The sequence below is a fragment of the Lucilia sericata genome, unplaced genomic scaffold, assembly GCF_015586225.1.
Source record: "Lucilia sericata isolate MDLA Ls3-8-SP2 unplaced genomic scaffold, ASM1558622v1 Contig000546F_arrow, whole genome shotgun sequence".
NCBI lineage: Eukaryota > Metazoa > Arthropoda > Insecta > Diptera > Calliphoridae > Lucilia > Lucilia sericata.
The window spans coordinates 133,399-150,142 of NW_023994556.1; the positions used below are offsets into that span (position 1 = coordinate 133,399).

General features: G+C 31.6%; 1 protein-coding gene across 1 annotated transcript; it reads left to right on the forward strand.

Annotated features, from left to right (window-relative positions):
* The first annotated feature begins 407 nt into the window (after positions 1-407).
* On the forward strand, positions 408-15,575 carry LOC119606031. The gene is made up of 6 exons (XM_037959396.1): positions 408-548; positions 2,291-2,578; positions 2,745-3,239; positions 3,304-3,711; positions 13,025-13,659; positions 14,832-15,575. The coding sequence occupies exons 2-6, from the start codon at positions 2,398-2,400 to the stop codon at positions 15,189-15,191; spliced, it is 2,079 nt and encodes a 692-aa protein (XP_037815324.1). The 5' UTR covers positions 408-548; positions 2,291-2,397; the 3' UTR covers positions 15,192-15,575.
* The last annotated feature ends 1,169 nt before the right edge of the window (positions 15,576-16,744 follow it).

Here is a 16,744-nt window from a genome sequence, read left to right on the forward strand (position 1 = left end):
AATATTCATACATTTTTACATTTATTACAACATTTCCATTCCTGGACCTACCCTTATAATTCTTGAGAGTTAAAGTTTCAACAAAGTTCTCTTTATTGCAGTTTTTAATTCTCAAATATTTGTGTGGTAAATTTACCACAAATTCAGTTTAACAACCCTGTTTTTCTGCATTTTCTTTAAGCAAAGAAAAAAAAATAAACCAAATGTCAACAAAAAGGGGGTGGTAGATTTGTATTTACCCCTATTCTGTCTCCCTCTCTTCAACCAACAATTCAATGTTATTGTTTTGTTTTGCCATTTCATCTCCTCTTACTACTCAATGGTAATATTTGACAATTCATATCTTCTTCTTCTTTTCCTTTCTATTATTCATTTCATTTTGTTTGTAACGGTACATAAAGAGAACAACAACGTTGAAGGAGACATTGAAAACGGCAAAAATTAGTGACCTTAAAATAAAAATAAATAAGAAATAATTATAAAGAAATAATTATTAACAAAATTCAATACAAAAACAAAATTTATAATAAATTATAAACGAAAATTAAGTAAGCTTATGTCAAGGGTTTAAAAGAAGTGTTTTTTATATTAAAAAAATAGAAATTTGCTAAATTTCCATTTTCCACCAAAGGAAAAAATCAATAATTTACTGTTGTTGTTGTTGTTATTGTGTTTTTCTTTTTGTATGTGTGTGTTTGTATGTATGTATAGAATTTAAAAAAAGTCTGTAACCATTTCAAAATGTGTAAATCTTTACCATTAAAGTTTTACCATATTAAAGGGGTTAGTGCGGGTGTTGTTGTTTTTTTTTTTGTGGGAAATAAATTGCTGTAATTATTATTGCAATCATATTTTATTAACATATTAAAACGTTTGTGTAAATTTTTTCAAATTATTTATTTATTAAAGAAAAAGAAAATAAATATAAAATTCAAAATAACTGGTTAATCTAGATAAATAGATAATTTTAAATAGTTAGATTAGTAGTTTTAGTATAAAGTGCAAGCAATTTTACTTCAGCGTTAGCCAAGCATTAAGTGTTAAATAAATAAATTAAATAACAAGAAAAATATGTTTAAATTTATGAAGTGAAACCCCTACATCCGGTACTTTAACAATTTGAAGATGTCAATAATTCGGAATTAAGTTAGCACAGTGCAAAGTATGTGTTTTCGGGCATGTCCAACGTGTTAAGTTCTAAGACAAGTTAGATAGTTAGTTAGTTAGTTAGTTAGTTAGTTAGTTAGTTAGTTAGTTAGTTAGTTAGTTAGTTAGTTAGTTAGGTAGATAGATAGTTAGTTAGTTAGTTAGTTAGTAGTTAGTTAGTTAGTTAGTTAGTTAGTTAGTTAGTTAGTTAGTAGTTAGTTAGTTAGTTAGTTAGTTAGTTAGTAGTAGTAGTTAGTTAGTTAGATTAGTTAGTTAGTTAGTAGTTAGTTAGTTAGTAGTTAGTAGTTAGTTAGTTAGTTAGTTAGTTAGTTAGTTAGTTAGTTAGTTAGTTAGTTAGTTAGTAGTTAGTTAGTTAGTTAGTTAGTTAGTAGTTAGTAGTTAGTTAGTTAGTTAGTTAGTTAGTTAGTTAGTTAGTTAGGTAGTTAGTTAGTTAGTTAGTTAGTTAGTTAGTTAGTTAGTTAGTAGTTAGTTAGTTAGTTAGTTAGTTAGTTAGTTAGTTAGTTAGTAGTTAGTAGTTAGTTAGTTAGTTAGTTAGTTAGTTAGTTAGTTAGTTAGTTAGTAGTTAGTTAGTTAGTTAGTTAGTTAGTTAGTTAGTTAGTTAGTTAGTAGTTAGTTAGTTAGTTAGTTAGTTAGTTAGTTAGTTATAGTTAGTTAGTTAGTTAGTTAGTTAGTAGTTAGTTAGTTAGTTAGTTAGTTAGTTAGTTAGTTAGTTAGTAGTTAGTTAGTTAGTTAGTTAGTTAGTTAGTTAGTTAGTTAGTTAGTTAGTTAGTTAGTTAGTTAGTTAGTTAGTTAGTTAGTTAGTTAGTTAGTTTAGTTAGTTAGTTAGTTAGTTAGTTAGTTAGTTAGTTAGTTAGTTAGTTAGTTAGTTAGTTAGTTAGTTAGTTAGTTAGTTAGTTAGTTAGTAGTTAGTTAGTTAGTTAGTTAGTTAGTTAGTTAGTTAGTTAGTTAGTTAGTAGTTAGTTAGTTAGTTAGTTAGTAGTTAGTTAGTTAGTTAGTTAGCTTCACCCTAGGTAAACGGTTGAGGGGACATTTTAAACACTTTACTTTTTTGTCATTTGTCTATTGTCTCTAAGAAGCCAATTGCCTTTAACATTTTTAAATCCAATTCTTTATTTTTTAACAGTTATAAAAGTGAAAATTTAAATTTATTAAATCAACCAACATTTAAAAACTTAAAGAAAACTTTATTAAACAAAAAAGAATAATAATTAAAAAAAAACAATATAAAACATGTTGAAAACAACAAAATTAACAACAACATTAACGATTGTGTTCCTAATTTTAATAAAAAATGTTGCACAAATTGGAAGTTCTGCAGCCAATAATAATTTTGCAACATTTCAAGAAAACAACAACAATAACGATGAAACGCATCGTTTAACAAAGCGCATGGACTTGGAATCATGTTTAGGTAAGATATTAAAAAAAAAACACTCTGCAACTCTATCTCCATTTAGAATAGTTAATGTAGTGATTGCTAATAATGATGTGGTCAAGTTTTTTTTCCACTTGCCTGCATCTTACCAAAATGACTATGTAACTGACTCATCATTTCGTGTTATCTTTCTTATATTTAGGCCAATTTGATGTTCATAAAAATACCATCATACGTACCGGTGAATCACAGGCAATCGGCGGTAAATATCTACAGGGTATAGAACTGGAGACCATGGAAGAATGTCAACGTTTATGCTGTGAAACGGAATCATGCGATGTTTATATATTCGAAAGTAAAAAAGATGGTTACTGTTATCTCTTCGAATGTGGTACACCGGAAAATTTCCACTGTAAATTCACCCGTCACGCCAATTACACAAGTGCCGTGCTAACACCTGTTTTACGGCCAGTAAATGAAGTAACAACAGCACGTCCGCCACCGGCAGCACATTTAGCGCACAGTATCACTTCGAATATATCGCAGCAGGAATGGGAGTTGTCAAATTTAAAAATGAAACCGGAAGTTAAAGAAAAAACTAATAATTTGGGTCTAGGCGGAGGTGAGGCTATGAATAGTCTCAACAGCAACAATAAGAAATCATTGGTCGGAGTAGAAGCTGGTCTAATACAAAAAGGTGTGTGCTTTAATTAACCATCAAAAAATTATTTAATTTTAAAATATGTATATTTATTTTCCAGTTAATACTTCAGTTCAATGTGGACGTTTTCAATTTGCTTGTCACTCGGGCGAATGTATTGCCGTATATAATGCCTGTGATGGCATACCTCAATGTGAGGATGGCAGCGATGAAGGTCCCGAATGTTCGGGAGCCAATAATAATTTAAATACAAATACCAAAACTTTACAGGATACTGTAGTTGCTAATAAAGTTATGACATCTCCCTCAGCGTCTCAGTATCCAGCTTCATCTTTGGCTCAACAAACACCTCAGCAACAATTGCAGAGCATGCAACAGCAACATTCTCAAAGTCCGGCCATAATACCGTCTGTAGGTTTGATTAACAATCGTGAAGATCCCAATGTTTGGGAATCACGTAAAATTGTCTCTGGTTCCCCCACTCAAGTTGCTGGCAACGGAAATCATGGTGAGTGATAAATGATTGGTTTTGCATATTTTGGGGGAATCAAGGTTTTTATTAGGGATTGAAATAACTATTTAACCTATAGAAGCATACAATTCTGGAGTTACTTTCTTTACATCTGTATAACTAGGTTATAGATTAGACTATAGGCTGGACTATAGACTAGACTATAAACTAGACTATATACCAGACAATATACTAGACAATTGACTAGACTATAGACTAGATTATAAACTAGAATATAGACTAGATTATAGACTAGACTATAGACTAGACTATAGAATAGACTATAGACTAGACTATAAACTAGACTATAGACTAGACTATATTATAGACTAAACTATAGACTAGACAATAGACTAGACTATAGACTAGACAATAGACTAGACTATAGACTAGACTATAGACTAGACTATAGACTAGACTATAGACTAGACTATAGACTAGACTATAGACTAGACTATAGACTAGACTATAGACTAGACTATAGACTAGACTATAGACTAAACTAAACTATAGACTAGACTATAGACTAGACTATAGACTAGACTATCGACTAGACTATAGACTAGACTATCGACTAGACTATAGACTAGACTATAGACTAGACTATCGACTAGACTATAGACTAGACTATAGACTAGACTAGACTAGACTAGACTATAGACTAGACTATAGACTAGACTATAGACTAGACTATAGACTAGACTATAGACTAGACTATAGACTAGACTATAGACTAGACTACTAGACTATAGACTACTATCGACTAGACAATAGACTAGACAATAGACTAGACTATAGACTAGACTATAGACTAGACTATAGACTAGACTATAGACTAGACTATAGACTAGACTATAGACTAGACTATAGACTAGACTATAGACTAGACTATAGACTAGACTATAGACTAGACTATAGACTAGACTATATACCAGACAATATACTAGACAATTGACTAGACTATAGACTAGATTATAAACTAGAATATAGACTAGATTATAGACTAGACTATAGACTAGACTATAGACTAGACTATAGACTAGACTATAGACTAGACTATAGACTAGACTATAGACTAGACTATAGACTAGACTATAGACTAGACTATAGACTAGACTATAGACTAGACTATAGACTAGACTATAAACTAGACTATAGACTAAACTATAGACTAGACTATAGACTAGACTATAGACTAGACTATAGACTAGACTATAGACTAGACTATAGACTAGACTATAGACTAGACTATAGACTAGACTATAGACTAGACTATAGACTAGACTATAGACTAGACTATAGACTAGACTATAGACTAGACTATAGACTAGACTATAGACTAGACTATAGACTAGACTATAGACTAGACTATAGACTAGACTATAGACTAGACTATAGACTAGACTATAGACTAGACTATAGACTAGACTATAGACTAGACTATAGACTAGACTATAGACTAGACTATAGACTAGACTATAGACTAGACTATAGACTAGACTATAGACTAGACTATAGACTAGACTATAGACTAGACTATAGACTAGACTATAGACTAGACTATAGACTAGACTATAGACTAGACTATAGACTAGACTATAGACTAGACTATAGACTAGACTATTGACTAGACTATAGACTAGACTATAGACTAGACTATAGACTAGACTATAGACTAGACTATAGACTAGACTATAGACTAGACTATAGACTAGACTATAGACTAGATAAGACTAGACTATAGACTAGACTATAGACTAGACTATAGACTAGACTATAGACTAGACTATAGACTAGACTATAGACTAGACTATAGACTAGACTATAGACTAGACTATAGACTAGACTATAGACTAGACTATAGACTAGACTATAGACTAGACTATAGACTAGACTATAGACTAGACTATAGACTAGACTATAGACTAGACTATAGACTAGACTATAGACTAGACTATAGACTAGACTATAGACTAGACTATAGACTAGACTATAGACTAGACTATAGACTAGACTATAGACTAGACTATAGACTAGACTATAGACTAGACTGTAGACTAGACTATAGACTAGAGACTAGACTATAGACTAGAGACTAGACTATAGACGAGACTATAGACTAGACTATAGACTAGACAATAGACTAGACTATAGACTAGACTATAGGACTAGACTAATAGACTAGACTATAGACTAGACTATAGACTAGACTATAGACTAGACTATAGACTAGACTATAGACTAGACTATAGACTAGACTATAGACTAGACTATAGACTAGACTATAGACTAGACTATAGACTAGACTATAGACTAGACTATAGACTAGACTATAGACTAGACTATAGACTAGACTATAGACTAGACTATAGACTAGACTATAGACTAGACTATAGACTAGACTATAGACTAGACTATAGACTAGACTATAGACTAGACTATAGACTAGACTATAGACTAGAACTATAGACTAGACTATAGACTAGACTATAGACTAGACTATAGACTAGACTAAGATAGACTATAGACTAGACTATAGACTAGACTAGATAGACTAGACTAGACTATAGACTAGACTATAGACTAGACTATAGACTAGACTATAGACTAGACTATAGACTAGACTATAGACCAGACATAGACCTAGACTATAGACTAGACTATAGACTAGACTATAGACTAGACTATAGACTAGACTATAGACTAGACTATAGACTAGACTATAGACTAGACTATAGACTAGACTATAGACTAGACTATAGACTAGACTATAGACTAGACTATAGACTAGACTATAGACTAGACTATAGACTAGACTATAGACTAGACTATAGACTAGACTATAGACTAGACTATAGACTAGACTATAGCTAGACTGTAGACTAGACTATAGACGAGACTATAGACTAGACTAAGACTAGACTATAGACTAGACTATAGACTAGACTATAGACTAGACTATAGACTAGACTATAGACTAGACTATAGACTAGACTATAGACTAGACTATAGACTAGACTATAGACTAGACTATAGACTAGACTATAGACTAGACTATAGACTAGACTATAGACTAGACTATAGACTAGACTATAGACTAGACTATAGACTAGACTATAGACTAGACTATAGACTAGACTATAGACTAGACTTAGTAGACTAGACTATAGTAGACTAGACTATAGACTAGACTATAGACTAGACTATAGACTAGACTATAGACTAGACCATGGACTAGATTATAGACTAGACTATAGCCTAGACTATAGACTAGACTATAGACTAGACTGTAGACTAGACTATAGACTAGACTGTAGACTAGACAATAGACTATACTATAGACTAGACTATGGACTAGACTATAGACTAGACTATAGACTAGACTATAGACTAGACTATAGACTAGACTATAGACTAGACTATAGACTAGACTATAGACTAGACTAGACTATAGACTAGACTAGACTATAGACTAGACTAGACTATAGACTAGACTAGACTATTGACTAGACTATAGACTAGACTATAGACTATACTATAGACTAGACTATAGACTAGACTATAGACTAGACTATAGACTAGACTATAGACTAGACTATAGACTAGACTATAGACTAGACTATAGACTAGACTATAGACTAGACTATAGACTAGACTATAGACTAGACTATAGACTAGACTATAGACTAGACTAGACTATAGACTAGACTATAGACTAGACTATAGACTAGACTATAGACTAGACTATAGACTAGACTAGACTATACATTAGACTATAGAAGATTTGAAGATCATATCAGTTTAAGATCGAGAATAGGTATTTCTTCATAGATATTTCATATAACCTTTGTAATACAGAAGCAAATTACAATCGATCGATGCCTTTAAAAAATTCCAAACTAAGTCGCAATAATCAAATCAATAATTTCGTAATCTTGCTAATTAAGTTCCTAGTTTTACAAAAATATTCTGAACTTTTTCATTTCAAACTAAAAAGATTAGTAGACTGATAATTACAACATGCATGACTTTAAATAATTATTTGCAACTAAGTAAATATTTATTAAATAATTAGTACGACATGCAAGTGATTAAGAACATGATTAAATGCAGAATTGCAATCTCAGTTTCTAACCACTCCTCCAATTCATTTGCAGCAGTAAAAATACTATAATGAACACATGATTAAACAGATGGGCTTAACTGGAGCATCAATCACTTGGCAAGTTTATTCAACTTTTTTTTAGCTTGAAAGGGAAATAAATTCAATTTAAAAAAATGCATGTGTTTTTCTTTAAACTTTTTTCATAAAGGAAAAGCCCAAAGTGAAACAAAGGAAGTTAGTTTTTTGTTTGAAAAAAATATTTAATTTTTTTGTTAAAAAAAATTATTTTTTTGTAAACATCTGAAAGTTTTCTTTGATTTAAAGATTGACTATATGTGTAAAATTAAAGCCTTTTTTAGTTAAAAGAAAAAAGAAACCGCAAAACAACAGATTGTGACACGCAAACTAATCACAAAACTATATAATTTAAGTCATTCATTCAGACAAACTTTTAGTTGCAGCTCTGAATTCATTCACTCACTAACTCATTCACATTCACAGCATTTAATGTGTAACTGAATGGCCTACACGCGTGCGCTTAAAGATCGTTGAAGTTTTCCATTACTTTGATCGTTCATACCTCCATGGTTGGTTGGGACGTTTGGTTGGCTTATTATGCGCATAATTGAATGTACTTTTGTTATGTGTTCATTTGTTTCATTCATTCATCCATTACTTCATTCCTTTTATCCATTTTAGACCAGTGCGGTATTTAGATGTTGTAATAATATGTTGTTAAAGTTGTGGGAAAAGAGATTTTCTTTTGTAATCTTAAATTTTTAGATTTAAAATTGTTTTGCGAAATCTATGGGAAATTTTTTATTGAGTTTGAGGGCTAATAGTTGAAAGGGGATGTTGCTGAACAGGAACTACAAAAGATTTATTTCAAAAACCAACTCAAAAGATTCAAATAATAAGGTGACAGATCGTTAACCATGATCATACAATTTGACACCTCAAAAATGTTCCTATGCCAATAAGCCAAAATCAATTGCCGATCTTAAAGTCAAACCCGTACTGGTCATTTTTCTTATTCCATGGAAGCCATGCGATATACTCTTGTCCTTCAATATATCCCATAATTGCCACGCAACTCACGTAATATCTTCTATAGTCAGCCATGCGTAACAGCCTGCTAAGTCTAGACTATAGACAGGTCAATAGTCAAGACTATAGACTGGTATATTGTCAAAACTATATAATGTTCTCAAAAGCCTAGAATACAGTCTATATTCAAAACTATAGACTATTCTATATCCAAGACTATAGACTAGTCTATATCCAAGACTATAAACTAGTCTATATCGAAGACTACAGATAATCTATATAATAATCTACAATCTATATCCAAGACTACAGACTATAGTCAGGACAATAGACTGATCTATAGTCAAGACAATGGACTGGTCCATAGTCAAGACTATAGATTGGTCTATAGTCAAGATTATAGACTGGTCTATAGTAAAAACAATAGGCTAGTCTATAGTCAAGGCTATAGACTGTCTATAGTCAAGGCTATAGACTGTCTATTGTCAAGACTATAGACTGGTCTATAGTCAAGACTATAGACTGGTCTATAGTCAAGACTATAGACTGGTCTATAGTCAAGACTATAGACTGGTCTATAGTCAAGACTATAGACTGGTCTATAATCAAGACTATAGACTGGTCTATAGTCAAGACTATAGACTGGTCTATAGTCAAGACTATAGACTGGTCTATAGTCAAGACTATAGACTGGTCTATAGTCAAGACTATAGACTGGTCTATAGTCAAGACTATAGACTGGTCTATAGTCAAGACTATAGACTGGTCTATAGTCAAGACTATAGACTGGTCTATAGTCAAGACTATAGACTGGTCTATAGTCAAGACTATAGACTGGTCTATAGTCTATAGACTGGTCTATAGTCTATAGACTGGTCTATAGTCAAGACTATAGACTGGTCTATAGTCAAGACTATAGACTGGTCTATAGTCAAGACTATAGACTGGTCTATAGTCAAGACTATAGACTGGTCTATAGTCAAGACTATAGACTGGTCTATAGTCAAGACTATAGACTGGTCTATAGTCAAGACTATAGACTGGTCTATAGTCAAGACTATATACTGGTCTATAGTCAAGACTATATACTGGTCTATAGTCAAGACTAATGACTGTTTTATAGTCAAGACTATAGGCTAGTTTATAGCCAAGACAATAGACCTTAGTCTTGACAATAGACTAGTCTATAATCATGAATATAGACTTGTCCATTGTCAAGACTATAGACTTGTCTATAGTCAAGAGTATATACTGTTCCGATCGTATAGTCATATCAAAGTTGGTACGGGGCATTAATCTTTCTATGCGTTTCTGAGCAGAATAAGTCGAACTAATGACTGTTTTATAGTCAAGACTATAGGCTAGTTTATAGCCAAGACAATAGGCCTTAGTCTTGACAATAGACTAGTCTATAATCATGAATATAGACTTGTCCATTGTCAAGACTATAGACTTGTCTATAGTCAAGACTATAGACTGTTCCGATCGTATATTCATATCAAAGTTGGTACGGGGCATTAATCTTGCTATGCATTTCTGAGCGGAATAAGTCGAACACTAGATCATCACTATTAAAATATTGCTTATCGGTCTTGTTGAACATTAAATATGTATTTGTATGTATGTTGAGGGAAAATTCATTATTATGTTGTTGCTTTTGTTTTAATTATTATTGTTGTTTTACACACCACTTAAATGCACATGGACAGACAATTTACTAATTACTGTGTGTTTGTGTGAAAAATAATTTGTTGCTGTGTCACTTTTTCGCATGAGCTGTCACTATCAGCAAAACATTACACTTACATCTCTCTTAAATACAATTATTTTCGCTACAAATATGTACATATGTATATAAAAATAGTGTGGCCCAAGAATAAAAAAAAGTCTAAGATTCTTTCTATTGAGTTTATATTGAAATAGTTGAATCAATAGATAAGAATGTCCTTTTTGGATTATGTTGTGATTTTTTAAATATTTTCAAAGAATAGGAGCGTTTGAAAGGGGTTTGTTTTGGAGCCACCCTAATGTGCATATTTAACAAAAGATATTAAATGTTATTGTTGTTTTCATATACATTTTTTCATTATGTTTTCTTTAATATTTCTTGCTCCCTTAATCTGATTTATGTGTACGATTCGCCTGTATATTTATATGAACGTTTATGTATGAACATAATGACGATAATTATGATGATGCAGAAGAAGAAAAGTTACTCCTACTTTTCTATGTGTTGCATTCATGTATGCAATTGTTGTTTTTTTATAAGTGTTGCACTTTTGAGTGTTTAATTGATTTAATTTATCGAAAAGACTTTATTATACCCTACACCACTATAGTGGGAAGGGTATTATGCGTTTGTGCTGATGTTTGTAACGCACTAAAATATTAGTACTATACCCACCTTTAAGTATACCGATCGACTCAGAATCACTTTCTCCGTCCGACCGTCCGTGTGTCCATGTAAACGTTCTTATCAAAGTACAGGTCGCAATTTTCAAGATAATTTGATGAAATTTGGTATACACGTTTCTTTTTACCCAAGGTCAAAAATGGTTAAAATCGGTCCATTATTTCACCTAGCCCCCATACAAGTGAACTCCCCGAAAAGGGCTTTTGAGCTCATAATTCTGTATAATATAAATGTATCTCGATAAGAGTTAGCACAACTAAGTTTTATACAAGCCTTGATATCCTTGCAGAATTTCGAAATGATCGGACTTCATTTGACCCTAGCCCCCATACAAAGCCCCCTTCGGAAAATGACTTGAATATCAGCAATTCACTTATTAACACAGTTATTGCAATGAAATTTATCACAGACAAATATTATATAAATATAAATCTATTTATCGGGATCGGTTCACATTTGCTCCTATCCCCCATATAAAGCCTCTTTCAGAAAATTAGTTTTTCGTCAATAAATTGCTTAAATAAATCGGAATCAAGGTAATATTCTAGATAAATGCTTTATTATGAAAAATCATCATATTTAATATTCATAACTGGTGTAGGGTATCATATGGTCGGCCACGCCCGACTATAATTTCTTACTTGTTATTTTATGAAGATGTTTGTTTGAATTAGGAGTAAATTTAACAAAATATTATTCTGTAGGAAATTGTCACACAATTGCTGTACATCTTAAGAAAAGTGGAATATTTACCACTCAAAGTCAACACGTTGTCAAATTAGTATTTGCAGCTGTCAATCTATTATTCGATTAAATGATTCGGTTCCATTATCTGACTTGAAGATAAAATTCCGAAATTTGTATTCTTAATTTCCAAAAACTGTAAATCGATTAGAAGAGATTCACGTTAACGCTTACAGTATAGGAATGAGGCGCTTCACAATCGATCAAAGGCTGTAGATAAAAGTGTTCCCCTAGGAAAGAACGTATAATCTTAGTTTCATCGAGTTTCAAAAATATCCATATCGTAAGAAAATCTGGCAATGAAAGTTTTATTAAGTTAATGCTTTCTCTTAATATCTAAATGAGATCAGATTTGGAGCCAAAACTATTCCCATAGCTTTCTACTAATTCTACATGTCTAGAGTAAATATGTATATCCGAAGTACATTCTCCATAAGATTTGGATGTCTAGCATTTGGCAAAGTGATTCCCTTTTTTCACTGAAATTTTCTCAAACTTTTATATCTTCGTTAATTCCCACTTTTAATGCAAGATATTTAAATTTTAAATACCCACTAAATAAAAAAGAAATTAAATTTTTATAAAATAAAATTGAGGTTATGGCCGTTACAAAAATTTACATTTCCAACATAAGAAAAAAAACATAAACACAAATGACATGCAATGGAAACACTTAAATTAGAATAATAAAAACTAAACATGGAAGAAAAATAACATTTAAACTAGTTAAATAGGCATTCTAGTGGAAAAACTAGAGAAGGTAATAAATAAAACAAACAAATAAACAAACAAAAAATACACAAGCAACAAAAGTAATTAGTAATGGGAAAATTAACAAAAACCCATCAAGAACAAAATGAAGACATTAAAAGGGAACTAAATTAGTGTTTGTTGTTGTTGTGATGTCTAAGATTCACCCAAATGATTATGGAGTTTAGAGCTAAAAAAAAGCGAAGAAAGTTTTCTAAACGTAATATTTAAATCTTTTATTATAATTCTAGGTAACCCAGAATCTTCAAATCTTAATCAACTGACAGCTCAACAACAACTAAAACAGCAGCAACAACAACAGCAACAAGGTGATAGTTTTACATCTTATGTCAACAATCGTGGTCAAAATAATGCTGTTTATGGTGTGGGCTCCTCTACTCTGGAACAAAGTGGTCTCTATATGCCTCATGTGGCTCAAGAAGTACCCAATAATGTTTATGTAGGACAACAGCAGCAGCAACAACATATTTTATTACCACCTCCTCCTCCACCACCACCAGCTCCTCTTAATTCCAATTGGCAACAACAGGCAATTTTGAATCAGCAGAAACAACAGCAACAGCAAAAACTTGCTGCTCAATCAATATCATCACAACAACAGCAATCACTGCCTGAAGTTTCTTCATCTTATGTGGGACAAAATGAAGCTATTCCACAGCAACAGCACACCCAGTTGACAAATACCGTGGTTCAGCAACAGCAACAACAATCTGCCCAAAATTTGGTGCCTTCTTTAACACAACAACAACCGGCTGTTCAAACTCAAGAAGTTTCGGTTAATGGAGCAGCAACTAACGAGCAAAAATTTGAAGATTCAGATGAATATGAAGATTCGGAGGAAAAATCTACTGAGCCACCGAAAAAAGTAATTTATTTATGTTCTAAATCTCTTTTAGTTAAATTCCTGTTCATTTCTATTTCAGTTCTAGTTTAATTCTAGTTTAATTCTATTTCAGCTCTAGTTCAGTTCTATTTCAGTTCTAGTTCAGTTCTAGTTTAGTTCTAGTTCAGTTCTAGTTCAGTTCTAGTTCTAGTTCAGTTCTAGTTCTGTTCTAGTTCTGTTCTAGTTCTGTTCTAGTTCTGTTCTAGTTCTGTTCTAGTTCTGTTCTAGTTATGTTCTAGTTCTGTTCTAGTTTTGCTCTAGTTCTGGCTCTAGTTCTGTTCTAGTTTTGCTCTAGTTCTGGCTCTAGTTCTGGTTCTAGTTATGTTTTGTCCTACTAGTTCAGTTCTGGTTATGTTCTGGCACATTAGATCAGTTTTAGTTAGGTTCTAGATTAGATTAGTTCTAGTTCAGTTGCAGTTTATTTTTAGTTCAGTTCTATTTCAGTTCTAGTTCAGTTCCAGTTCAGTTCTAGTTTAGTTCTAGATCAGTTCCAGTTAAAGTTTAGTTTATTTCTACATCAGTTCTAGTTCAGTTCTAGTTCAGTTCCAGTTCAGTTCTAGTTCAGTTCTAGTTCAGTTCTAGTCCAGTTCTAGTTCAGTTCTAGTTCATTCTAGTTTCGTTCTAGTTTCGTTCTAGTTCAGTTCTAGTTCGGTTCTAGTTCAGTTCTAGTTCAGTTCTAGTTCAGATCTAGTTCAGATCTAGTTCAGTTCTAGTTCAGTTCTAGTTCAGTTCTAGTTCTGTTCTAGTTCAGTTCTAGTTCAGTTCTAGTTCAGTTCTAGTTCAGTTCTAGTTCAGTTCTAGTTCAGTTCTAGTCCAGTTCTAGTTCAGTTCTAGTTCAGTTCTAGATCAGTTCTAGATCAGTTCTAGTTCAGTTCTAGTTCAGTTCTAATTCAGTTTTAGTTCAGTTCTAATTCAGTTTTAGTTCAGTTATAGTTCAGTTCTAGTTCAGTTCTAGGTCAGTTCTAGTTCAGTTCTAGTTCAGTTCTAGTTCAGTTCTAGTTCAGTTCTAGTTCAGTTCTAGTTCAGTTTTAGTTCCGTTCTAGTTCTAGTAATTTAATTGAGTTCTATTTCGGTTCTATTTCAGCTCTAGTTCAATAACACTTTTTGTCCAATTATAAATTAAATTTTAAATAATTTAATCTCCTTTTTTCCAGCACAAGCACAAAAAAGTCAAATCTAAATCTAAAGATTCCCAGAAATCCAAAGACGAACACGACGATACAAAATCCCACATGAACTCAATTAAAAATGTAAAAGCAGCCATTTCTCCGGTACACGAACAATACGAAATAATCCATCAAAATATGGCTCTCGAATTTCGTGATCATGATGGGCAGTCTGAGAGACCGGGTGGGGCGGTATTATCTCTTACCTTAGGCCTCTTAATAACAGCAGCTTTAGCTATTTTAATTGGATGTCGTATGAGAACCGTCGGTAGGCGGGCACGACGCATGGGCGGCAAAACACCTTATTCACACGAAGCCGATTTTTTGGTGAATGGCATGTATTTGTAAAAAATAAAGTGTTTCTTTTTTATATTGGCTTCAAATTAATATAAAAAAAATTAAATAATAATCTATTATGGTAATTACAAAAATAAAAAATAAAACCGAAAACTTGTATTCTAAACTAATTTTAATAACTGAAAAGTATGTTTTTTTGATGTTCTTTTCTTCAATAATTCAATAAAACCTAAATAAAACTCCCTCATAAATAAATAAAAAATAATCTGGGGAATAAAATGAAAAAAATCCCTTAAATTAAATAAACAGTTAGAATTTTCTAGTCGTGACGATAATTTACTGTGTAATCACTAACTAGTCAATAATTTTAAGTATATTTTTTGTAAATTTAAAAGAAAAACAAAATAAATTATTTACATACATATAAATGTATATTTAAACGATTTGTGTTAAAATAATGGTGGTTTTATTTTTAATTTTAAGGAATAACTTCTTTTTTATTTGAAAAATTATAATAATTTGTATTTTAATTTTGTTTTAATTGCAGGCTAAAATTCTGAATTAAAGGTTAGGAATTATAAAATATAAGGTAAGTGCATTTTAAACCCTTAACACTTTTCAACATACACTATCGGACAAAATAAAGTGCAAAAGTGCTCATGCTACATTATTTCATCGAAAAATCGGTTAAATGATTATTGAAAATGGAATTTTTTTTCAAAATCATTTAGTTTATATACAATGTTACAAAAATAACAATAAAACTAAATTATTGTGCTCAAAATTTTTCTGTATAACATCTAGAATTAAAATAAATTCACTTTTTTGTCGGACAAAATAAAGTGTAAATTTTATATATCATTATTTAAATTTCTTGTATATCAAAATTTTTTATCTATTTTGGTTCTGATTTGAATATCTGGATCTACTCAAGCCATTTTTGTAATTTTTTTACCATTATTATTCGCAATCGCTTTCACTTTCCCTAGCTTTCTCCCATACTATTATTTTCAAAAGAAATCCGTTTTTGTTCGCTATTTCAGCGGAATTTTGTGATCAATTGTGGTCAAATATTAATCTATTAGATTTAGGGCGATGCTCTGAGCAGGTCATTCAAATTTTTCAGTGTTTTTTTTCTTACAATAATGTTTTTGACCTTAGTCGTATGTTTGAAGTCATGAATCGGTTGAGGCATTAAGTCTCCCAAACCCATTTTTACGGCATTTATTTCAAAATTTTTATTAAATACGCTCGTGAATTGCTCATTTGTTATTGCTTACTCCATTTTCACTAAGATTCTCGCTCTTAAAGTTGAATAATGTAACAATACCGATAGCCCTCCACCATAATGTTTAAAACCTGGGGTATTGTTTTTAAAATTTTGTATATTGAAGGGCTTAACTCACACTCATTGTCGACATTTCAAAATTTTCGGTAGAAATTGGGACTCATCTGACCAACTACGTAAATTTGAGCTAAAAATTACGAAATTAAATACTAAAATCGAAAAAATTTTTAAGCTTTTAAATATGTTGGTGAAAGATTGAAGGTATGGGTCAGTTGACTCTTCGTATGTGTCCAATTTTTAACGTTAGGTGTGAGGA

Excerpts from the sequence above, each read along its gene's own strand:
- LOC119606031 (XM_037959396.1), top strand. The coding sequence starts at position 2,398 with ATGTTGAAAACAACAAAATTAACAACAACATTAACGATTGTGTTCCTA. Across the intron at positions 2,579-2,744 it reads GGACTTGGAATCATGTTTAG|GCCAATTTGATGTTCATAAA; the intron begins GTAAGATATTAA and ends TCTTATATTTAG. Across the intron at positions 3,240-3,303 it reads AGCTGGTCTAATACAAAAAG|TTAATACTTCAGTTCAATGT; the intron begins GTGTGTGCTTTA and ends TTTATTTTCCAG.